This window comes from Chanodichthys erythropterus, chromosome 12 (assembly GCF_024489055.1).
Source record: "Chanodichthys erythropterus isolate Z2021 chromosome 12, ASM2448905v1, whole genome shotgun sequence".
Lineage (NCBI taxonomy): Eukaryota > Metazoa > Chordata > Actinopteri > Cypriniformes > Xenocyprididae > Chanodichthys > Chanodichthys erythropterus.
In genome coordinates, this window is record NC_090232.1 from 22,114,999 (window position 1) to 22,141,255 (window position 26,257).

The following is a 26,257-nucleotide window of genomic DNA, read 5'->3' on the forward strand; positions in this document are numbered from 1 at the left end:
GATATGTCGACCTTTGTCATGCCCTTTCAAGTTAAGTCATCAGACCCTCCTTCTTGTTTAATATTAACTCTATCTGCACCCACCCGAAAACAATATTTCCAATAGTCTAAATGAATTAAGCTTCTCACATACTTCTGACATGCACACATTTTTTAAAGGTATGCTTATTAACTATATTTAAAAAAAAATACGTAGATTGTGTAGATAGATAGGTCGATAGACAGATACTTATTAGACTTATTGCTTGTGTCTTGGATTGCTGGCGGTCTGATGCTCTCGTTATTTGTCATATTCCACAAGTCCAACAGGTATGTAAATGCTGTCTTGCAAATTCAAGTCACTCTGCAAGATATCACACTGTGTGAAACACATTTCATTCCATCTATCATCACCTTAAGGGAGACCAGACTCCCAAAAGACCAGAATCCTTCATCTCTAGCTTCATGTCTGTCTTTTTTGTAAAGAGAGAAGTGAAGGAGGTGTGGCTACAGCTCTCCTGAGGCAGGTATGGCGGAAACAGAAGAGGGGGAGGGTTTACCTGCATGGAGTTAGTGTACACAGCAATAGAAGCAACACTGCACCTGTTCCTCTTCCCAGACTCCCCTCTTCTCTCTCTTTCACCTCTACTCCAGACAGCCAAACAAGAGGGAGCAGAAAGGGGTCAACATGGATCCCAACCAGGCCAGTGGGAATGACAGAGAGAATGAAAAGGTGGAGAGAAAAGAGAAGGACAAAGGGATTAAAAGGAGAAATAGACTTTTCATAAGATATCTGGAAAGGAGGAAGACAGATACTATTGTGGATGATGACGCTTCCAAAGGTGACATCAGCATCGCAACCTTGGTGAGAAGGAGCTATTCTGACAAGACAGAGTATAATGCTAAACTTAAAGGTAATTTTTCCTCACAAACTGGATAGAATTCTTCAGCTAATTTGTATGAAGTTGTGTTTGTATAGTGGTTAAACATCAGATAATTCTGTAGTAAAGCCTTGATAACCTCAGAAGGACCTTTGTTATGCTAACAGCAACACATTTTTTACTTGTCACCAATTTTTTTTTTTTTTTTTTGACATCCCACAGAGCAGCAGGTTAGCACATACTTGATTTTATACTAATTATACTCTTTAAAAGCCTCCCATCTCAAATTCCATTAGATCTTTGTATGGAGGGAAGTAAAAGTAAAAAGAAAAAGAAAAAAGGCATGTATGTGCTGATGCTTAGCACCTGTTGCGTTGTTACATTACAGAGAGAGATCTATTCCCACTGGACTGATGTCACATATGCAAACTGAACCTCGGCCACAGTGCTGAACATGGTTGTGGAACAGTCGTAAACAAGCTCAGCCACAGTGCCTACGCTGTTTACTTTATCAGGAAGTTGCTATCTACTAATATTTAACTGGTTTATTCCGCATTGCACTCTTTTTGCATCATTACAGCATTTAACTACTTAAATATTATAAGAAATATTAAGTTATTCATTCATTCACTCATTTTCTTGTCAACATCATGTCACATTCTGGTTGTGATGATATGTCAGTGTCATCACAATCTTAACATGAGAATGACATCAGCTGACAGAAAAACTAGTTTAACAGCCTCCACTGAACAGGGAATGAAGCCTTTCAGGGTTGCCAAGTCATGACATTGAGGACATCTCACAGCTATGAGGACAGTCTTGTCATACAAGTTTCTTAGTTTTCAGACAATAGCCTTTATATAAACAAAATGTGTCGTCATACATTCAAATCATGTCAAGGAGATTTCTGAGACTTCACAATTAATCTTTAAAAGGCAAACAAACCATTTTATGTATTGAATTTCACTTAACAAACAGCATGTGTCTGAAACGCTGACAACAAGGAATATGTCAGCAGTTTTAGTTTCTTACTGTATGTGTAGAAGCATTAGTAATGAGATTTTAAAATCATTGTCAAAACCTTTCAATTTTAGTCATATTAGTTGTTAAATGAACTTCTTTTAGTTATTAATATACCTGGTTCCAACATAGTGACTTTTTATATAATTTGATTCTTAATTTTGAGACATTTAATGTATGCCATTGATGGCCAGCTGTATGTCATATGGCTCATTTGAAGTCAAATATGATGACATCATTGAGGAAATGTTGATCCCTGAACAGGAAATGCTCATAAAACTGAAATCATGTTCTGGATCACTTAAACATCATGCTGCATAATAAAACAATAGATTGACTAAAACAACAATATTGTGTTAGCAAGTTAGTATGACTGTATATATTCATGTCTTTCCCAAAAGAGAAAAAAATGTCCAAAGCAAACACTTGATCATATGAGATACAAGCTCTTAATGGGCACTTGCAGGGCAGGTTCCACTTGTGTGTGTATAAATGATGTGTTGGGATCCTGTATGTTTACTTTGTGTTAGTGAGCCAAACCAAGCGGAGAAGGTAGGATGGGAGTCTTGCTTGAGGCTTTCAAATTTGAAAATAATTAAAAGGAAATAGACAAATAATTATTGATGCAATACAAAAGCACTGGAGCTAAATCAACACTCACACTGAGCTCAAGGCACATCTCCAAGCTTGAGTTCAGTCAGGTTACATTTTCCTGTAGAAATGTGATCTGTTCAGTGTGGTACAGGTTTCCATTAGCCGGCCTTCAGTGAAAAGTCTTGTGAAAGGCTTTGTGTTTTCTTTTCATGAGAACCTTTTGCCAGTCTAAATTACTCAGCCAGTCAAAATGCAGGTTCACTAGAGAATACTGTTGAAACATTTGCTATGAGGAATCTTGAATTCACTGTATTATCTTAAGATTGGTGGCATGTTTCAATTTGTTCTGCATCAAGATGTACAGTACATGTTTTGGTGATTTATAGGGCAGAGATTTGTCATATGATTCTGTGAGAGTGGAATGAGTGAAACACAACTCTTCTATTGTCATAACCAAACTCTTTGTCTAAGGCTTGCTCCTCTAATAATATCTGTGCACTGCATATTTTTTTCACACATAATAAGCTACAGTTTTGTTTCCTGGGTAATTAAAGCTGCTGAATTTATAAACGTGAAGTGTATGATTAGATCATTTTAGACATGTCATTACGGGAATTCCTCACATTATTGTAGTCATTTCCTTATTTATATCTAAAAATATTAAAATGTGGTCTAATTATTAGTCTGTTTAAACACCAACCAAATCTGTATGTTTGGGATGTGCAGTCACTAAAAGAAATAAAAAAGCCTAGACAGGTTTATTCAGCATTGCATCACTCTGCCAAAAAGTAATATGACACCTGGCCCCACCTTTGCCTGTAGCGTCTCTCTGTCTCTTTCTGTAAGGAGGAAGTGTCATATGGAGGTGATCAGGAAACAAAGAATCATCTCACTTCCCATGAGTACATACTTGCTTTGTTTAACTTTCATATTGCTAGCAGCAATACCTAATTTTTAATCTTATTTAGATAGCTAATATATTCTATTTTGATGATTCATAACTCAATATAAGAATTACACTGCTGAAAAGACTTCAATGCATGTAATTATTAAATTATAATAAACACTAATAATTAAATTATTGTTATAGAATAATAGTCTTAGTTTAATAATAATAGTTTTTTTTTTTTTTTTTTTTCAAATCCTGGATAGAGCCAAATATGAAAAATAGTTTAAGGGCTTAATTATGTGTTTGTATGTTTTTTTTTTATTTAATAATACGTACACTGTAAAAAAAATAAATAAATAAATTCATTAATTAATAAAAATATAAAATATATATATTTATTTATATATATATATATATATATATATATATATATATATATATAAAATGTGGCAGTAAAATCTATTTATCGTTAACAGTAAGATACCCTTCCATATACAGTGAAAAAAAAAATGCAAATTGTTTGTAATTTTACAGTTTTTTTGGAAAACAGTAAAATTACACGTAGTTGTATATTTGATAGTTGTAAAAATATACAGGCAACAAAACGCAATTCCATTATACCCAAAACATTGTCACCATGTCTTTTACAGTGAATTTCTGGCAACCACAGATGCATTTTTTTATTTTTTTTACAGAAAATTTAACAGGACATTTTTTACAATGTATGTAAAATCTGAACTCTATAATTCATCTCCCTTTTTTTTTCATCCTCGCATCAGAGAAAATGTCCCCACATGATCTCTCTTCACCCACATCCCCAGCCATGGATCCAGAAGAGATCCGCCACAGGAAGATGATAAAAAGGTCAAAAGTCATTGAGGAGCTGGTTAGGACAGAGGCAGATTATCAGAAGGACTTGGAGCTCTGCATAAGTGAGGTTCTGCTTCCTCTGAGAGCTGCTCAGGCATGTTCACAGTTACAGATATATTCTCTCAAATTCTGTCTGTATTAAACATTATATCAAGTGCAACCTAAAGCACTAGTCAGCTGGGCCATTACAAACACACTATCTTTTAAATGCAGAAGTAGAACACTTTTAGATTTGTAATCATTACATAATTACCATAGAGGTATACATAGAGGATTTTTGTTATCACTAAATATTACAAAAATACATTCTGATCAATATATAGTGTTGCCACATAACAAATAACTTATTTGATATACTTATTTGAATTATAAATATCTCATTATGATGTCAAGTACATTTCTGTTAAGCATCTACTAAACTTGCTATTTCTATATTAACATTTTGTTTGATTTTGGGGTCTGATGGGTTTGTTATAGGTGGTGGATGTGGATCGACTGTTCACCAACATTGAGTCTGTGTGTGATCTCTCTGCTGATCTGCTCCAAAGGCTACAAGATGCCATAGCTGACCCTGATCCTGAAACACAACTCATAGGTAATTTTAAAATGTATTTGAAATAGGCATATTCAACTTGCAAGCATTAAATTAACAAACTCAAATGTTAGCTATATTTTATCGAATGACTGACATTACAAATTAGGATTAATTTATTAGTGTTAATTGTTAAACAAATTATTAATCAACTTAAAAAACCCAATAAAAATAATGTTAATATGCGGTTTTAAAATAAAAAAACGAAGTTAAATTATTATTAAAGTATTTTATTAAAAAATATATGAAACTTTTCCACAAATGTAAAAAATGATTCCATATACTGTGATTCCATACATACACTTTATATATTTCTTCACTTTATAGACCACTTTGTGTTTTTTAGGAGAAGTGTTTATCCAAGCCAAGGCTGTCATAGAGGAGGTATACAAAATTTACTGCTATCATCACGACGAGGCTAATGCTTCACTCAAGTCTTATGAAGCGCAGGAGGACATTCAGCAGCATTTTAGAAGATGTATATCAGCACTCAAGTAAAGACGTTAACTCCATTTATCTCTTAGATATAAGCCCTTTGGCTCTGAAGTGTACAATAATGATTTGTTGTCTCTTTTCTTACAGGAAAATATATGACCAGGAGTGAGTATGCAATTTCTGATTTAAACACTGTCATAAATAATATAGAATAGTGAAAATTCAGGCATTTTATAATTATAAACATGAATGTTAGGTTTCACTTTATTTTACAGTGCCGTAGTTACATTATAATTACTCAAATAAGTACTGAGTAGCCTACTATTAATTAACTACATACTTACTATAGAGTTACAGTTATGGTTAAGGTTTGGTTTAGGGTTAGTTACTTAGTAACTATGCATAATTTACTATTATTACTATAGTAAGTACATATAGTAATGTGTAACTATGGCACTGTAAAATAAAGTATTACTGAATGTTACTTTATAGACATGTTAACAGACATGTTAGTTCTCAATGCAAATTATAATGTATTCAATCTATGCGTTAATCGAACCTGTGACTTTGTTGTTGCTAGCATCATGCTTTACCAGTTTAGCTACAGAAACATCATAAAAGTATTTTATACAGACTGTATATAGTGAACAAAGTGGAGTGCCCCAAATCTGAATAGTTGTTCTTCATTCAATGTTATTTTTTAGAGGGAAGCCCAATTTACTTGACATGGGCTCTCTGCTCATTAAACCAGTGCAGCGCGTGATGAAATACCCGCTGCTATTGGCTGAACTGTGGAGTGCCACACCCACGGACCACCCTGACAACAGGCCCTTACAGGAAGCTCTGACCACTGTGAAGATCATTAACATTAACATTAATGAGTTTAAGAGGAGGAAAGACATAGGTGAGACATACACAGGACCTTGTAATAACTATATCAAATATACATATTCAGGTTGCAAGTTGTCCAATAGTGCAAACATACAGTATTTCAGAAAGTATTTTGGGTTAAAGCAACTGTGCATGTCTATAAAACTCACCTATTTTGCTTTGGAAGTTTTCAAGTATATATGACACTTGTGTTGTTTCAGTGCTGAAGTACAAGAGGAGTGATGATGAAACCTCATTGAGGGTTAAACTCAACAAGTTCAACATTCATTCTATCAGGAAGAAATCAGACCGCCTGACAAGCTATTTTAAGATTCTTACTGGTGTTGAGCCACAGGTACTTTAACAAAAGATGCAAAAAATAACCATGTTTTTACTTAGGCCTCTGTAAAGGCAGTATGTGTATTGTTGTGATTTTTCTCTTCTCCACAGGTGAGAGATGAAGCATTTGACAAGGAAGAAAAACTTTTCCGTAGCCTTGAGAAAGCTGTGAGACAGCTAGTGAAAAACATCAGCTGTTACTTGCTCTATACTCAGGTATGTAGAGACATGACATTTATGTATACAAAAATAGACGCAATTAAGGAAAGACACTATATAGTTTTTTCTCATGCACTGAGCCAGAAATCTCCCCTTCAGTAGCCTTTAGATATACCCAAAACCTCCACTGTAAAAACCTTTAACTCTATCCCCACAAAATGAAACCACAATTTTGAACCTGGCTTCATCCAATGTTCAAATTAATTATTCTAAAAATGTATGCAAATTAGTGCATATTTAATTAGATAATGGATAATTTGCATTTTTAAACATTACATTTTAAGAAAACTTGTAATACCATCTTAACATATTGTGATTAATTTCCTGGGGAAATATGGAGATTTTTTAGCCTATTCACCTGTGGTGCTTTGCCTTAAACATCTTTTATAACATTTAAAGTTTTGTTGTATTATTTTGCTTTTAGAACAGCTCAATGCACATTTGGAATGTCACTGTTAGTACAGACATATTTCACACATAAATATCCATTGTAATTAGAGCAGTCAGTGTCAGCACATCCTTTACAAATGTTTCCTTTAATTTTTGAAAAAATCTGTATTCCAATTTTGCATTCCAAATACTATTTTTGCATTTATTCAACAGTTCCTAAAAACTGTTGATTTAATCACCTTGACAAAAAAAGAAGAACATATAAGTAATCTATCTATAAGATATCTATGTGTTAAAGTCTTATAAATATATAAATGACTTATAAATTAATTTTACATAAATCGGCAAAAACATCCAAAAGTCCTAGCCCCGCATTATACTGTATATTAGGTGCATTTCTATTCATTGAAAGCACTTTTAAATCGTGTTTTCTTAATATTTTATATTTCTAAATATACACTATATTGCCAAAAGTATTGGGACCCCTCCATATCATTGAATTCAGGTGTTCCAGTCACTTCCATGGCCACAGGTGTATAAAATCAAGCAGCTAGGCATGCAGACTGCTTCTACAAACATTTGTGAAAGAATGGGTTGCTCTCAGGAGCTCAGTGAATTCAAACGTGGTACCGTGATAGGTTGCCACCTGTGCAATAAGTCCATTTGTGAAATTTCCTCACTACTAAATATTCCACGGTCAATTGTTAGTGGTATCATAACAAAGTGAAAGCAATTGGGAACAACAGCAACTCAGCCACAAAATGGTAGGCCACGTAAAAACACAGAGCGGGGTCAGCGCATGCGCAGTGCGCAGAAGTCATCAACTTTCTGCAGAGTCAATAGCTACAGATCTCCAAACTTCATGTAGCCTTCAGATTAGCTCAAGAACAGTGCATAGAGAGCTTCATGGAATGGGTTTCCATGGCCGAGCAGCTGCATCCAAGCCTTACATCATCAAGTGCAATGCAAAGCGTCGGATGCAGTGGTGTAAAGCACGCCACCACTGGACTCTAGAGCAGTGGAGACGTGTTCTCTGGAGTGACGAATCACGCTTCTCTGTCTGGCAATCCGATGGATGAGTCTGGGTTTGGTGGTTGCCAGGAGAACGATACTTGCCTGACTGCACTGTGCCAAGTGTAAAGTTTGGTGGAGGGGGGATTATGGTGTGGGGTTGTTTTTCAGGGGTTGGACTTGGCCCCTTAGTTCCAATGAAAGGAACTCTAAATGCTTTAGCATACCAAGACAATTTGGACAATTTCATGCGCCCAACTTTGTGGGAACAGTTTGGGGATGGCCCCTTCCTGTTCCAACATGACTGCGCACCAGTGCGCAAAGCAAGGTCCATAAAGACATGGATGAGCGAGTTTGGTGTGGAGGAACTTGAGTGGTCTGCACAGAGTCCTGACCTCAATAGAACACCTGATAGAACACCTTTGGGATGAATTAGAGCGGAGACTGTGAGCCAGGCCTTCTCGCCAACATCACTGCCTGACCTCACAAATGCACTTCTTGAAGAATGGTCAAAAATCCCCATAAACACACTCCTAAACCTTGGGGAAAGCCTTCCCAGAAGAGTTGAAGCTGTTATAACTGCAAAGGGTGGGCCAACTCCATATTAAACCCTACAGATTAAGAATGGGATGTCATTAAAGTTCATGTACACATAAAGACAGGCGTCCCAAAACTTTTGGCAATATAGTGTATATCTAGGTCTTAAAAGTACTGGAATTTTTAAAGTGAAAGTGAAAGTGACATGTGAAGGCCAAGTATGGTAGCCCATACTCAGAATTTATCCTCTGCATTTAACCCATCCAGTTAGTGCCCACAAATTAGTAGTAGTGTTATTACACACTCGGAGTAGTACACACTCGGAGCAGTGGGCAGCCAATTTGCTGTGGTGCCCAGGTAGCGATTAGGGGTTAGGTGCCTTGCTCAAGGGCACATCAGTCATTTACTGCCGGTATTGAGACTCGAACCCGCAACTATCGGGTTACCCATCTGACTCTCTAACCAATAGACGAAGACCTGAATTATTCTGAATTATATAAAAGACAAACACTATGTCCTGTTTTCATATTTCTGTTTATACTGTAGGAGATGATTTCCATTGCTGTTCAAAATGCACAAGACCTAGAAACTATAATGAAGGATCCAGACAAAATAGACACAAATGGCTTTCAGCAAAAGAGGAATGGCAATGACCCATACAAACAATTTGTAAGTGTTTCCCCTCTTGCATGTGTACTTGCATAAAATACGGAGTAATATTTCACTTCAGTTTTTGTCAGCAACTGCACCGTGAATCATTCGTAAACAGTCATGGATGATCATATTTATCATCAGCTAAGTTCTTTACAATTACATCTAAACAAATGGAATTACAGTAATGCACAATATGAGCATAAAGCCATCATGCAGAATGTAGTGAGATTTACTAAATTATTTCACATTTCATACACACACTTTTATTGTTATGCTACCTCTAGGTCTTTTAAACCTATTAAAAAATAGCAGCTTTCCCACCCTAGATCCAGTTTAAAAATTTGTTCCTTGGTTTGTGTTCCTCAGAAAGATCATATGGAGCATTTGGTTCTGGCTCCTCTCTCCAGCCTGCTGGGAATGTTTGCATCACCACAGAAGCTGATACAGAAGCGCTATGATAAACTGTTGGACTACTGCAGCCAGTTGGATTCCCGATCTTCCAAAGAGGAACAGGGCCTAGCCAAACGAGATTACCAGGCCCTCAATGCCCAGCTGCTTGATGAGCTGCAATGCTTCAACCGAGCTGTCAGGACAATCCTCAGCAACTGCTTGATTTGTTTAGTGAAATTAATTAGAAAACTGATGGATGCAGCCCAACCGCCTGTCCACCAGCTACCGGTGAGTTAAAGCAGATAGAAAAAATGATGCCAAAAATAATGTTGTTTTATAAAAAAAATCCCCAAATCATTTTGAAATGTACAGAGCCCCACACATGACATGCAGGAGAAAAATGTAGTCTAAATTGTGCACACGATTTACTAATTCGTTCCCTTGATTTATAAATCGTGTGCACAATTTGTGTTTTTTTTTTTTTTTTTTTCCTTCTTGCATGCCATGTGTGGAAAGAAATGAGGGAAAGTGACAGAGCCCTTTTTTCACTTTGGAAAACAAGTTTTAAGTGTCTTGCTCAAGGGCTAAATGGTGATTTTACAACTTCTCAGGTTACTTCTGTGGTCCATACATGGATTCAAACCTACAACCTTTGTGTTATCCAAAACCATTAGCCTATTATATTCTAAGGATAAAGGATCTTTAGGCTTACAAATATAGCTTCCCACAGAACATTAAACGTAAAAAATTCATGTTCAGTAGGCTACATGATAATTCTTCGATACATACTCTATGTAAAACAGTAATAATGCAGATAAATATAAAGCATATTCAAAAGACTATATGTAGTATAACATTTTAACCATTACAGTGGTTGTTTCATCTACAATGTTGGTTCTCAACTTTTTTGACTCCAAGATAATATTCAAAGGCTAACATATCAAATCTGATATGTACCTCTGGGACTTCTGTTTTAATAATAATAAATTATGTCAGTTTTGTGTTATTTAGCAATTTAATTAGGATTATGTTAATATAACTACATTTATTTGACTTTTTGGAGCACCCATGGAAGTTTCCCAAGGCCCCCTGGTTAAGAATCACTGATCTACAGTATGTCTAAAATTTTGTTATGGATGTTTAATGTGACATTTTAACCATTGCATTGTTCATTCCATCCAGGTTCCTTTGTCGAACTTGAGTGAAGTCCAAAATTCTATCATGGAGGAGCTGAGCAACCTTGGATTCTTCAAAGAAAATTCCCAAAAGTTGATGGAGCGCAAAGTGAGCTTTGAGAAACGGGACAAGAAAATGGTATGATTACAAATGATAAATATTCATTGCCATTGAGGTCTCAGCTAACTGTAAAATTCTCTTCAGGCCCCAGAGATCACCAGACAGACCGAGGAGCACAGGGCCTGGCTCCTGGAAGAGTATGCAGTGGATCGGCTCTATCAGCTCAAGCGTAACTGCAACGCCTGTCAGGAAAAAGACATCAGCCTGCTGGAGGGGGAGCTGGTGGCTCTGCTGGAAGACAAAGACCCAATGGGAAGCAGCAGCCGCTGGCTAGTACACACTGGGAGTAAGTCTGTGTGTTCAAATACTTAAATTTATTTTCAGAAGAAAAATAAATGTAATAACGCACAGTGTTTAAAGAGGGAAGTTTTAAATATTTATAGTCTGGATGTACACTACCATCTGTTGTGCTCGCAAAAAGCTGCATTTATTTGATCAGATATGTAAAATGTGTAATATTGTGAAAATATGATTTAAAAAAAAACCTGTTATCTATTTTAATATATTCCTGTGATGGTTAAGCTGAATTTTCAGCAGCCATTAGCAGTCACACAATCCTTAAGAAATCATTCTAATATGCTGATTTGGTGCTCAAGAAACATTTTTTTATTATTATCACAGTTGTGCTATACTTAATATTTTTGTGAAAACCATTTTTTCCCCGGTTCTTTAAGAAAGAGAATGTTCGAAACAACATTTATCTGAATAGAAATCTTTCGGAACATCATAACTGTCTTTACTTTAATGTAACTTTTTAATGTAAAAGTTTTTGGCATGCAAAACTAAACAAATTTCTTGGTAACATTTACAATAGGGATCTATATGTTAACATTTGTTGATGCAGTATCTGCCATTACATTAAAATGTATTCTTTTTTTTTTTGTTTTCATTAGTCTTGACTAATGTTAATTTCTACATACATTAATACATTTTAACATTTCAAGTTGTATAAATTAACATTAACTAATGTATTATGAATGAATATGAACAATGAACAATATTATGTTTATAAATAATAACATTAACCTAGATTAATGCTGTAACAAACTCTTGTTCATTGTTATTTAATGAAATCTAATGCATTAACAAACGTTCACAAATTGAAATTTAATATAGTGTTACCAGTTTTGTTTTGTTTTTTTGCCCATGCTTATGCTATTAATCCACATGAGATTTCACCATGTAAACAAAATGATATTTACAGTAGACACCATTAACTAAAGCATTAATAAGGCTTGTGGAAATTTTGTATGCATCCTATCTGCTGTAGAGCTTCATAACCTTACAGCAGAGAGTAATGAAATCCCGTAAGGATTTTCTTTCATCACATGTCTATAAACTAGCCTCTCATTAAATCCACAGAGACTGTTGCTTCACAACAGGACCAGTGTTCTGGTTGTTATGTCAGGTGACTTTATGGCTATCATCAACTATTGTAAATAGTTTCTGGTTAGTGGGGGATAACACAATAACTGGAAGTAGAAAAAATAGTTATGCCAATAAAGCCCTTGAAATCTTTACTTGAAATATTTAAATATCACAATATATAGAGAAAAAAAAAATTATCATCAACACTCTACCTTTGTCATGAAAGCGATATTTTAATTGTATTATTAAAGACAAATGTGAAAAATGGAATCCATGGTCCTTCAGACAATTCATTAAATTAGTTTGAGGCCTGAAACTGATCCGTCTGAGATCACATTCACTCTTATGGTCTTACAAAGCTGTCATTCTTTTGCTCCTATTAGGTTAAACAGGCTCCTGCTGATGATAATGACATTTCTCTTTGTGTGTGTGTGTGTGTGTTTAGGTACGCAGGGCTATGTTTACTCCTCATTCCTGAAATCCTACAACCCCCAGAGGGAGGTGACTGACAGGCCAGATGACTTTGACAATCTAAGTCTGTTTATCTCAGGCAGCAGGAGCAGTAGTATGCGGAGCTTCAGTCCGAACAGCACTTCAGACAGTATGTCCCCTCAGTCTGGACCACAGGACGAGCTAGACCACTCTGAGGACCAATATGTAAGACACATGGAAAGTGTTTGTGTGTGTGTGTGTGTGTGTGTGTAGCCTTAAAGGTGCCCTCGAATGAAAAATTTAATTTATCTTGGCATAGTCAAATAACAAGAGTTCAGTACATGGAAATGACATACAGTGAGTCTCAAACACCATTGTTTCCTCCTTCTTGTATAAATCTCATTTGTTTAAAAGACGTCTGGATGTGCACAGGTGAATCAACAGACTAGGTAAGCAAGCAAGAACAATAGCGAAAAATGGCAGATGGAGCAATAATAACTGACATGATCCATGATTACATGATATTTTTAGTGATATTTGTATTTGTCTTTCTAAATGTTTTGTTAGCATGTTGCTAATGTACTGTTAAATGTGGTTAAAGTTACCATCGTTTCTTACTGTATTCACAGAGACAAGAGCCGTTGCTATTTTCCTTTTTAAACACTTGCAGTCTGTATAATTCATAAACACAACTTCATCCTTTATAAATCTCTCCAACAGTGTAGCATTAGCCACGGAGCACAGCCTCAAATCCATTCAGAATCAAAGTAAACAATATAACAGTATACAATACTCACATAATCCGACGCATACGTGCTGCATGCATGACAAACACTTTGTAAAGATCCATTTGAGGGTTGTATTAGCTGTGTAAACTTTGTTTATGCACTGTTCAAGGCAAACACGAGCTCCGTGGGCGTGGAGCAGGAGAATTAAAAGGCCAGTAGCCCTGAATCGGCTCATTTATAATGATGCCCCAAAATAGGCAGTAAAAAAAATGAATTAAAAAAAATCTATGGGGTATTTTGAGCTGAAACTTCACAAACACATTCAGGGGACACCTTAGACTTCTATTACATCTTTTTAAAAAAAGTTCTAGGGCACCTTTAAAGTATATGTAGTCAATTTCCAAATATTTAGTCTAATTTTTCCAAATATCAGCACTAGTAATGGACTGAGACCCCGTCCACACGGAGAGGCATTTCTGTGAATACGCACAATTTTTTTATCGGATAGGCATTTCGTCCACACGGATCCGGCATTTTTGAAAGGTGAAACTGCTATTTTTTGAATCCGGGTCCCAGAGTGGATAAATTTGAAAACGCTGTCTTTGCGTGTTCGTGTGGACGGGGCAATCGGTATATTTTCTGAAACGATGATGTCATCATCCCACGTGTCGACCCTAGTCAGACGGCGCTAACACCACAAAACAGCACCAACAACAGCAATGACAGACTCTACATGTTCATGCTGCAGAAGCTACTAAGCCAAAATAAAGTGTTATTTCTAAGCTTTGATATAGTTTGTATTCAGCGCGAAAAGTTTATGAGCATGCTCCAAGTCTGCTCCTTCTTTGCTGCTTTAAGTGCATTTCTGTGACAGAATTACAGCGCCACATAATGGTCTGGCATGTATACTACATCATTTTGAGTCGTTTCAGTGGTTTCGTGTGGACGCAGATATTTTTTGAGATGAGGGGGGAAAAAAAATTGTTTAGGGTAAGCTCCGGCTTCGTGTGGACATAGCCTGAAATTTTGCCAACTGAAAATATTCACCCGAAACAGCGCACAAACAAACAAGCTGTTTTGGCCAAAATTGTTTTTCGAGGGCCAAAATCATTGACCAAAACAGTGGTGTTTGACCTGTTAACTGTCACCCCTGTTTTTGAGCATATCTGAATCCAGATAGTTGTAATTAATGAATACTTTGTAATACAAACCTAAGGTTGTATTTTTTTAAAGAAGACAAATTATTGCAGAAGTGAAAGCACATTAAAAAAAAAATCAAGTGTAAAAAAGTTATAATAGCTTTAGTTTACTGCAAAGCAAATATACTAAACAATTTTTATTTTATTCCAAATATATACTGTATATATATACAATATATACAATATCGCAACCGGGACACTGACAGTTAACATGCTATTTAGTGATTCTCTGATGATACGTTTTCATGTGGCTATTTCAAGCACACAACGTGGATAAGCTACAAAAGTTAAACATGTCAGCAGTGTGGACACACTTTACCATGACAAAAAATGAACATAGTCACAATAATTTGTTTGGCTGAAATACTGACAGGTGCCTCGTTGCCTGGCTTAATGTATCACCTGAGAACACAACACCCTGAACAGCATAAAGAGTTCAATTACCCTTAATTACTCTAATTTAATTTTTGGTTTTAAAATTTAATTTTGATTTCCACACTTTGGTCAATCGGATCACAGTGGACAAATGAGGTCTAAAATGTTTTGAGCTTGTCTGCTTTCAACCACATCCAGAGGTAGTCAAAAATGTATTCAACCGGATTGCTTACTTGTATAGACTCTCATGATGTTAAATGTGTTCAAACGGCCACAAAAGACCATTTAATCTTCACCTATTGACTTAATGCATAAACATTATGGGAAAAGCTCTCACAGTTCAAATGCTTATGCTACTTCCTACACCTTCGGTATTCAAATTACGAAAAAAATTACAAAATTTACATAAGTTGAATATGGAAGGATATTTATTAATATAACTCCAGTTGTGTTCATCAGAATGAAGAAAGTCATATACACTTAGGATCGCTTGAGGGTGAGTAAAGCCTCGGGTAATTTTCAATTTAAAGTGAACGAATCCTTTAAGCTTGCTGGAAACCCAAGTTTGGTTTGAAGACGAAACACATACCAAGCACAATGTTCTCCCCCCATTCCTGATTTGATAACACGTACTAAGCCTGTTCTTTGTGGTTTTGTGGCTATCAGAGCAGAAATGAAAGCTGCTGCTGCTCTCCATGGCCCTCATTTATCAAATGAATGTACGACAGAAAATTGGGCGTGCGTTCGTTTCCACGCAAAATTTAGCATTTATCAATGTGGACGTGAGCTATGGCTACAATCAAATTCCACGTAGGGTCTCAGCAGTGTACGCAAGTTTTTGAGTCAGCGGGAACATGCGTGCAGCATAGTAAATCTGGTGGAGAACTGTAATGAAAACATTTGGATTATTTTCCTGACCGACAATCTCGCTATCTGATCATAAAAACCAACGACACAATTAAAATGTCAAATTAAAATTAAACTGGAATAGGTGAGTGTCTTAAAATAGCCTATCACAATTGTTTTTATTTTCTTTCAAGGAATTTCGCTTTGCACAATGCACAAATGGCAACATAAACAGAACATTAGGATTCACACATCATGCACCTGCAACGCAGAGAAAAACAGAATAATATAGGAATAAAATAATAGGACTACACAAAATATATTTCAGTGAAATAATTAAGAGATTAACAAAACAAAGGAGAAAAACTGCATCAAGTAGGCTGGTACACGCACATTTGACGCGTTGTATTTGTTTTTATGTTTTTAAAATATTTATCTTTATTTTATTAAATCCAATTGATCGCACAGGTGCCTCACACACGCAGACACAAGATATCAATTCTAGCATTACTAACTTTACATTTCAGCCATTTATCAGCAAACTAAAATGCCGACAAAGTTAATACTGCTCAGTTTAAATGGTCCGCTATACATCTGTACCAGTCACAACACATTTCTGCCCATGTGAAGGATGATGTTTTATGTGGATACTGAAACAAGAGTGAAACAAAGCCTGGTTTACATAATGAACAGTAGTTCAGCAACCAATAAATGTTACATCGCAAATATGGAAACGTTTGGATTCTTCCTGAATGAGAGGGGTAGGCTAGTGAGCCCAATTCAGTTTTGCTTTAAATAAATTCATTTCTGCTTTATAATGAATGCCACAATAGCTTAATTTGTGTTTCAATTTATTATATATAGCTTTTTATTTTTCGTTCTTGTTCTGTATTGAGTAAAATAAATTTAAAGGATTTTTGGTGGAGTGAGATAACCAAGTTTATATACAGGTGCATCTCAATAAATTAGAATATCATGTAAAAGTTATTTTTTTCTGTAATTTAATTCAAAAAGTAAAACTTAAATATATTCTAGATTTATTAGACATAAAGTAAAATATTTCCTGACTTTTTTGTTTTCATTTTGATGATTACAGCTTGCTGCTCATCAAAATAAAAAAATCAGTATCTCAAATTATTAGAATATTTAATTTCAAGTTCTATTAAATTACCATTCTCAGGGTATAAATACTGGGTTTAGGTCAGTAATCCCCAAAGAAGTCATGGGGAAGCCTGCTGACTTGACAGTTGTCCAGAAGATGATCATCAAGACCCTCTAAAATGAGGGTAAGCCACAGAGGGTCATTGCTGAAAGAGCTGGCTGTTCGCAGAGTGCTGTGCCAAAGCATATTCATTGAAAGTTGACTGAAGGAAAAAGTGTGGTAGGAAAAGGTGTACAAGTGAAAGGAATGACCACAGGCTTGAGAAGATTGTCAGGTGAAGCCGATTTAAGAACTTAGGAGAGCTTCAAAAGGAGGGGACTGAAGCTGGAGTCAGTGCATCAAGAGCCACCGCACACAGACGTCTTCAGGAAATGGGCTACAACGGTCACATTCCATGTACCAAGCCATTTCTGAACCAAAGACAACGTCAGAAGCCTCTTACCTGGGATAAGGAGAATAACTGGACTGTTGCCCAGTGGTCCAAAGTCCTCTTTTCAGATGAGAGCAAGTTTTGTATTTCATTTGGAAACCAAGGTCCTAGAGTCTGTAGGAAGGGTGGAGAAGCTCATAGCCCAAGTTGCTTGAAGTCCAGTGCGAAGTTTCCACAGTCTGTGATGATTTGGGGTGCAATGTCATCTGCTGGTGTTGGTCCACTGTGTTTTTGGAAAATGTCTCGGTTACAAAGGTAACCCTCGTTCCCTGAAGGAGGGAACGGAGATGTATGTCGGACAGACCAACGAATAGGAATCTCGCTAGAGAGGCCAATCTACTTCGAGTGTAACTAAACGAGCCAATGCACATTGGCATGCAATCATATGCATCAGCTGCTTGCCTCACAGCGCGGGTATATAATGAGCATCAGTGCGTTGCATCTTCAGGTTTTCGCTGAGGAGCCGAACCCAGCAGGCGGCAGCATCAGCAGGACAACGCCTGTGGCGACAGGATGTACGTCTCCGTTCCCTCCTTCAGGGAACGAGGGTTACCTTTGTAACCAAGATGTTCCCATTCAGTCGGTCACGTTCGACGTACGTCGGACAGACCAACGAATAGGAATCCCTACCAAAGCGCCACAGGAGCTGCCCTCTTCCAGTTCTCTGTTGTGAGCCACCTGAACCCCGATCACTGTTGTTCCCAAACCCACTCAGTGAGACTATTGGATAACACTGGGAAAGCGTAGCCTTACATCAGATAAGCAACGCTGCGGAAGCCATATCCTTCCCCGAAGGAGTTATATGGAGAAGTACATATGGACTAACCTTGTAGGTTGTACAACATATGGAAGAACTGGGGTGACTCCAACTCGATGAGAGATGGGTTCTCCCAGAGGGAAAGACACGGGCTTCATCTAGGAGCAACCGTGGAAAAAACCCATAAGGGATCCCCATAGGGTCACACATATGGAACCCAGCCTAAATCCGGTTCTCAAGGATACAATGGAATATAGGCCTGGCGCCAGACGCTCCGCCACGTCGGCTGCCGAGGGGTAACCGTAGGACTCAACAGGGTCTGCCCGTAGGGACTTTCTGGAGAATAGAACGCGCATGTAGCGCAGCAAGCCGACACTAAGCCGGGGCCTCTCCGTGCCTCTGACCTGGAGCGAGAACACGGGAGGAGACAGGCTCGACACAAAGGCTATAGTATCTAGCGAACGTGTTAGGTGTCGCCCAGCACGCAGCTCTACAAATGTCTGTTAGCGAGGCACCACGAGCCAGCGCCCAGGAGGATGCTACACCTCTCGTGGAGTGAGCATGCAACCTGAGCGGGCAGGGCACGCCCTGAGCTTGGTAAGCCAGGGCGATGGCATCCACTATCCAGTGGGCCATCCTCTGTTTGGAGACAGCCTTTTCCTTCTGCTGGCCTCCGTAACAGACAAAGAGCTGGTCTGAGGTCCTAAAGCTTCGAGTTCTGTCTATGTACAGTCGCAAGGTGCGAACTGGACAGAGCAAAGCCAGGGCTGGGTCTGCCTCCTCCGAGGGCAGCGCTTGCAGGCTCACTACCTGGTCCCTGAAGGGAGTGGTAGGAACCTTGGGCACATAGCCAGGCCGGGGTCTCAGTACCACGTGACTGTCACCCGGCCCGAACTCTAGGCACGATTCGTCGACCGAAAATGACTGCAGGTCCCCTACCCTCTTGATGGAGGCCAATGCCACCAGCAGCAAAGTCTTCATAGACAGAATCTTTAAGTCTGCCGATAGGAAAGGCTCAAAGGGAGCAATCTGAAGTGCTCTTAGCACCAGAGTGAGGTCCCAAGAGGGTATGGAGGGGGGACGAGGAGGATTTAACCATCTCGCCCCCCCTAAAGAACCTGATGACCAGGTCGTGCTGACCAACAGATTTGCCATCTATGTGGTCGTGGTAAGCGGAGATAGTAGCAGTATGGACTTTGAGGGTGGAGGGGGACAGCCTACGCTCCAACCCTTGCTGCAAGAAGGAAAGCACGACTCCGATCGGGCATCTTCAGGGGTCTTCCCAGCGAGAAGAGCACCACTCGACGAACAGGTTCCACTTTGAGGCATAAGCACGTCTCGTAGACAGTGCACGTGCCGAAGTGATGGTGTTAAGTACCTCAGGGGGTAAGTCACCTAGAACCTCCACGTCCCGTCCAGTGACCAGACATGGAGTTTCCAGAGGTCTGGACGCGGGTGCCAAAGAGTGCCCCGTCTCTGAGAAAGCAGGTCCTTCCTCAGAGGAATGGGCCAGGGAGGGGCTGTCGCGAGGAGTGAGAGTTCTGGGAACCAGGTCCGGTTGGGCCAATAGGGCACAACTAGCAGGACCTGCTCCTCGTCCTCCCTGACTTTGCACAGTGTCTGTGCAAGTAGGCTCACTGGGGGTAATGCATATTTGCGCAGGCCCCGGGGCCAGCTGTGAGTCAGTGCATCTGTCCCGAGTGTTCCCTCGGACAGGGAGTAAAACATCTGGCAGTGGGAGGTTTCTGGTGAGGCAAACAGGTCTACCTGAGCCTCTCCGAACTCTTTCCAGATCAGCTGGACCACCTGGGGGTGGAGTCGCCACTCTCCTGGCAGCGCAGCTCGCGATAGCTCGTCGGCCACACGGTTGAGTACACTGGGAACATGAATGGCGCGAAGCGACCTCAGATGCTTCCGATTCCAGAGGAGGAGATGGTGGGCGAGTTGTGAGATGCGACGAGAGCGTAGACCACCTTGACGGTTGATGTACGCAACGGTCGCAGTGTTGTCCGTACGGACCAGTACATGCTTGCCCCGTAGCGGCGCTTTGAGGCGGCTCAGAGCAAGGCGTACTGCTAACAACTCGAGGCAATTGATATGCCAATGCAGATGGGGTCCCGTCCAAACCATTGACACTGCATGCCCGTTGTACGTGGCACCCCAGCCGGTGGCAGAGGCATCTGTGAATACCACAGCATGCCGGGACACTTGCTTTAGGGGCACTCCTGCCCGGAGAAACAAAGGGTCCGACCACGGACTGAAGGTTTGGCGACACTCCTGAGTGATTGGCACCCGGAACGTACCACGTTGCCACGCCCATCTCGGAACTCGGCCGTACAATCGGGACCATAGGGACCACCGGCGTACCCGCAGCAGGGCAGAGAGGTGGAACACAGGGACGTGGCTCGGGGGGCTCTCTTTGTGAGGCGGCCCGAAGCGGCGTCACAGTGTGCTGTGCAACACTTACCTGCTTCCACGGGTGGACAGAGGGAGCAGTCGAGGTTTTGCTTGCCTGCTGCTCGCTGCTGTCCGCTGGCGACAGAAGAGGTGGATGAGAGTGGTGAGGTTCTTGCCCTCCCACTGCTCTCCGAGCCCTCTTCGGACCCAGAGATAGAGGAAACTGCTCTTTTATTGAAAATTTGGGTACCGCTGGCCCAACGGCGGAACAAAAAAAGGAAAACAAAGGATTCTCCACCCAGCCCTCCTCCGGGGGAAGGAGCGGTGCGGTCACCACCTCCTGAAGAGCAGTCCCATCCATCTCCAGGTCGCCCGTCCTAGGGCTGCTTGGACTTGGCCTTGCCACCCTTCTTCTTAGGGGGTGGCTGGACGGGCTGGGCACCCCGCCCGTGACCGGCTCCACGACGCCACTTGGATGGAGGCTGCTGCTGCTACTGGGGCGTGGGAGCGGGGGCGAATCCTCATCCCCCGAAGCGTCAGGCTCACCCTCCGATGCAGCGATTGACATCCGGTCTTCTTGGGGAGCTCCGCAGGATATGGATGGTACACACCTCTGGGGCGGTCCACCTACTGGCTGTGGAGTGCAAGAGGGGCGAGGGTTCCTAGGGGGTTGGTTCCCCAAAGGAAGCGCGCTCACCGTGATCCTCAAGTCACCGGACTAAATCCGGTTCTCAAGGATACAATGGAATATAGGCCTGGCGCCAGACGCTCCGCCACGTCGGCTGCCGAGGGGTAACCGTAGGACTCAACAGGGTCTGCCCGTAGGGACTCTCTGGAGAATAGAACGCGCATGTAGTGCAGCAAGCCGACACTAAGCCGGGGCCTCTCCGTGCCTCTGACCTGGAGCGAGAACACGGGAGGAGACAGGCTCGACACAAAGGCTATAGTATCTAGCGAACGTGTTAGGTGTCGCCCAGCACGCAGCTCTACAAATGTCTGTTAGCGAGGCACCACGAGCCAGCGCCCAGGAGGATGCTACACCTCTCGCTACCCGAAGCAACCCTCTGTGGAGGATTGGAACGAGGCGTCGGGACTGGGACTCCGCCCCTTTGCAGGAACTGGAGTCTCGACCGCAGCTCTGCGACGGTCATCTTCCCACAATGGGTACATGACTCACCCACAAACGCCGCCTCAGCGTGCCTTAAGCCCAAGCACACGATACAGCGTTGGTGACTATCCCGAGACACCAGGTAACGACCGCATCCAGAAACACACAAGTAGAACGACATCCTTAAAAAGACGCAAACTACTTGTGTAAGCTCTTTCAAGGACTGACTCTTTTAGGTGCTGAAGCACGCAGGGGGAAAAGCCACTGCAACGCAGACAGGGAATGTGCAGCCTGTCGTGTGCACTCTCCTTGAAGGCGCTCTATTACCAGCTGTAATAACAGCTTTTTAGCGCTCTAGGCGCACCGTTTCACCAGCCGTGAGAACGGCCTTCACGCTGACTACAGCTTTTTGCTCAAATAAAAAAGGCAAAAGGAAAAACAAAGGAGAAAATCGTCCCACTGCTGTGCTGTCCGCCTGCACCGCAACAAAGAGATGTCTTGAAGAGCTGACTCGTTTTCCAACACTCGTGCTTTCAGTAGCTTCCTTCACACTTGTTGCAGAAGTTTGGCTCCGAAGCGAAAAGCTGAAGATGCAACGCACCTGCTGCTCATTATATACCCGCGCTGCGAGGCAAGCAGCTGATGCATATGATTGCATGCCAATGTACATTGGCTTGTTTAGTTACACTCGAAGTAGATTGGCCTCTCTAGCGAGATTCCTATTCGTCGGTCTGTCCGACGTACGTCGAATGCAGATGAGCTGAAGGCCACTGTCAAAGAAACCTGGGCTTCCATACCACCTCAGCAGTGCCACAGACTAATCGCCTCCATGCCATGCCGAATTGAGGCAGTAATTAAAGCAAAAGGAGCCTCTAACAAGTATTGAGTAAATATACAGTAAATTAACATACTTTCCAGAAGGCCAACAATTTACAAATTTATTTATTTATTTTTTTTTTTTATGAAGTATTCTAATTTATTGAGATTATTGGTTGGTTTTCGTTAACCCTTAAATGCATGACTGTTTCGCCAATCATTCTTACATATTTGGGTCTTTATCGACCCGGATCTATATCTAACACTGATGGATCTCTACCTGTCACGATAATATAAAACTCCTCAGATATTAGAGTAACAATTACAGAAGAATAAAATAAAGCATATTTTGTTACCTTTTGGAGCTTGAAAGGGCTTAATTTGAGCAGATGTTTTATGCCATCATCACTGTCCTCGTCAGAGCTCATTTCCCAGTAAATACAGCAAATAATGGGCTAGTTTTATGTTTGAGGTCACAAACATGAGCCCATTCGCGATCTCAAATGTATTCTCAAAACTATATAATTTTCAACATCTTCAAAATCAATATTTCGATCTCTAACAGCTTCACCAGATCCATCCAGTAACAGTTACAGTCATATTTGATTGCGTTCAGTACTTGCTCTGCAGTAAATCGCTGAGACATTTTATGTTTTTCTTATTATTTTGTTTTCCGTCTAAATGAGTCGTCACTTCAGCATTGTGTATCAGACATTGCCACCTTGTGGAATAAAGTGAATTGCACCTATTCCGTCATCTAAGATTCAATTATTGTTGTGCAGAAAAAAAATATATACGTACACTCATACACACTTCGGGTCGTTAGCGACCCTATACAATTTTTACAAAAAATTAATACAAAAATAGGCAGTCTTTTATAATTCTTGTTATATTCTTTATAATGAATTGATTGAGGAATACCAAGAAGGTTGATGTCTAATTTTAAAAAATGCTTTCTGAGAGGATTCTAATCTTTAAGAATACGGGCCCAGGTGTAAACAGGAATGTGTCTCCCTCATCTACTTGTGATCCAATCTACCAAAATGCATCTTAATACCAGGTCTGGAACAGTGAAAATCTAAGAATATTGTTTAGACTTAAGAAAAAGAATAATAATTATTCTTAATACCTGAAGGACTTCAATGAATTTTGCTTTATGTCAAGCTTTAAAAACAACATGAACAACATGTCTTTCTGACTACTTTACTGTAATTTATGTTAAGTGAAAAAGAATATTTATCACCTAAATAATGTATACATGAGGATATAAATTGTGATGGGGTGAAGTATGTTGATACTACTTAATCACCACTTACTATCATATTAATATTTTGTTTGCCAACATGAGCTTGACTACATTAGAAGAAAAAATTTTCCCATTCAGTCAGTCACGTTCGATGTTACGTCGATACTGACGTAATGGGGTCTCGCCTGGGAGCCCTATCATCTCCAAGTGGTACAAAACTATCCACTGGGAATTGGCCAGTGAGATTTACATACCAGGCCACACCCCCGGCATCCGGGTATAAATAGGACCGGCATACTCACTTCCATTCATACTTTTGCTTTGGAGCCAAGCGGTTGTACAACGTTCGCTCTTTCCAATTAACTTCTATTGAGAATAAATTTCTGAGCAAATTACAGCAATTTTAATTGCCATCAGGAGAACACTCTGAAAACAGCAGAAAACTGCTTGCAACTCGTCGTGGGATTTCTCTGCAGGTGTGATGCCGGATTCCAGCAGTGTTTGCATCCAGATTGGATTGCACAGCAGTTCCAGACCGTTCAGAACCAGCCATTCTGACCATGGTCCAGTCTGCTTGTCGCCAAGAACATCCCCCTGCGAGCAGTGCTCCATCCCGACTCAGCTGTGAGGCCGAGCCCTTTGCAGGAAGGTGATTCAGCTCACCCCCAGGTCACTGCTAAACCTAAATGGTTAGTGAGGTGGCCCTGGGATGGGTGACCCAGAATTGCAGGGAATGGCTCTTTCCCTGTACGCACCACTCCTTCCCCCGAAGGAGGGCCGGATGGTCCCAAATTCTCAAGAAAGAGCGGTTTCCTGACTCTCCAGTCATACAAGGTGTGCGTGGGCAGTGAGCCACACGCTGCTTCATCCTTCCCAGCCCCTGTTCTTTCGTCACAGGCATGGAGTGTGTGTTAGAGGACTCGCTGCTTCCTCACGCCTCCCTAGCCAGTCCCTCACGGGACCCACAAAGCCAGGTAAGTGCACCACACTCACTGCCTCTACTTCGAGACGCTGTGCTTCCTGGGTTAGGCCCAAGCGCCCTCGCTGTCCCCGCGGGTATGTCTGTGTCCCCTTGGTGCCACTCTTACAGGCCTTGGGAGCCTCCCAGCTTCCCAGCCCTTCCCAATGGCCCATTCGGACAGTCAGACTCGGCTATGCGATTCAGTTCGCCAGGTGTCCTGTTTGCCTCATGGCAGAAAAGGATGCCCCTGTCCTGTGAGTGGAGATTGCATTCCTGATGACGAAGGATGCAATAGAGCCTGTCCCTCCAGCCAAGATGAAGGATTATACAGCAAGCACACATCACAGTACCCAAGATAGCAGGGGATAGCAAGGGATCTGGGTGTCTTGAATCAGGCCCTTTATAAACTCCCGTTCAAGTCATAGCCCTGAATCTGAATAGCCGGGTTCCCTGTCTCGGCTCCTGAGTATGCCGGTCCTATTTATAGCCGAATGCTGGGGGTGTGGCCCAGCATGTAAATCTCACTGGCCAATTACTATTGGCTCATTTTGTACCACTTGGAGGTGATTGGGCTCCCAGGCGAGACCCCATTATGTCAGTATTGAAGTAACGTCTCCGTTCCCTCCTTCAGGGGCAGATAAGTTAGTCATTTTCATTAAAGATTATGAAAACATTTTTTTTTAGAATAAGATATATAGAGGACTCAAAAGAGTGAATAGGGTCAATTGCGTTTAAAATTTTGTATTGTGAATGAATAGACAACGCCGTCTATTGGTCATATGTCCTAGACAGACAAACCATCATTTCAAATGAGACCAACGTATTTTCAGATACTGTGCTGTTGTGTGGCAATAAAGTGCTTTTTGCGGTTTATAACTAAAATGACATCTAATCTTTAAAAGTTCAGTTTTCCTGATTTGTGTTGTTGTCAAGCTGAATGATAACAAGAGAATAACAGTAAGACACTAATTTTACTTATCTTTTTTCACAGTTCTATGCAGTTTATGCATTCCAGGCACGCTGTGAACAAGAGCTTACACTTCAGGAGTACCAGCATGTTCGTATTCTTCAGTTTTCAGACCTCGGTGGTAACAAAGACTGGTGGCTCGCTGAATCTAATGGACAACGAGGCTACGTTCCAGCAAACTACCTTGGAAAGATGTCATATGCCTAAATGTTTTTTAAATGTCTCTAATAATATTTTTATTTAAAGGAAGAAAAATTATAAATTAATTGCTTAATGAAGGCCAATCCTGCACAAATATTTTTGCACTACATGATGCTACCAACAGTGTTTTCTTGAACTATATAAATAAAATTATGGACATGTTGCTAATTAGAAAAAAAATGTATTTTAACTAATTGTATATAGTAATATTAATATATAAAATCTTATGTGATTAATTAAATATTTATAATCATGCAAATTACCTTGTCTGTTTGTGGGGTGTCATTCATTAATATTCT

At 40.3% G+C, this 26,257-nt stretch overlaps 1 protein-coding gene across 1 annotated transcript; it reads left to right on the forward strand.

The window, feature by feature from the left end:
• The first annotated feature begins 600 nt into the window (after nt 1-600).
• arhgef38 (Rho guanine nucleotide exchange factor (GEF) 38) lies at nt 601-26,227 on the forward strand. Its single transcript, XM_067404741.1, has 14 exons — nt 601-892; nt 4,142-4,326; nt 4,710-4,827; nt 5,171-5,318; nt 5,407-5,424; nt 5,964-6,163; nt 6,351-6,484; nt 6,580-6,684; nt 9,172-9,294; nt 9,646-9,957; nt 10,852-10,983; nt 11,050-11,251; nt 12,779-12,990; nt 25,782-26,227. The coding sequence occupies exons 1-14, from the start codon at nt 667-669 to the stop codon at nt 25,962-25,964; spliced, it is 2,298 nt and encodes a 765-aa protein (XP_067260842.1). The 5' UTR covers nt 601-666; the 3' UTR covers nt 25,965-26,227.
• The last annotated feature ends 30 nt before the right edge of the window (nt 26,228-26,257 follow it).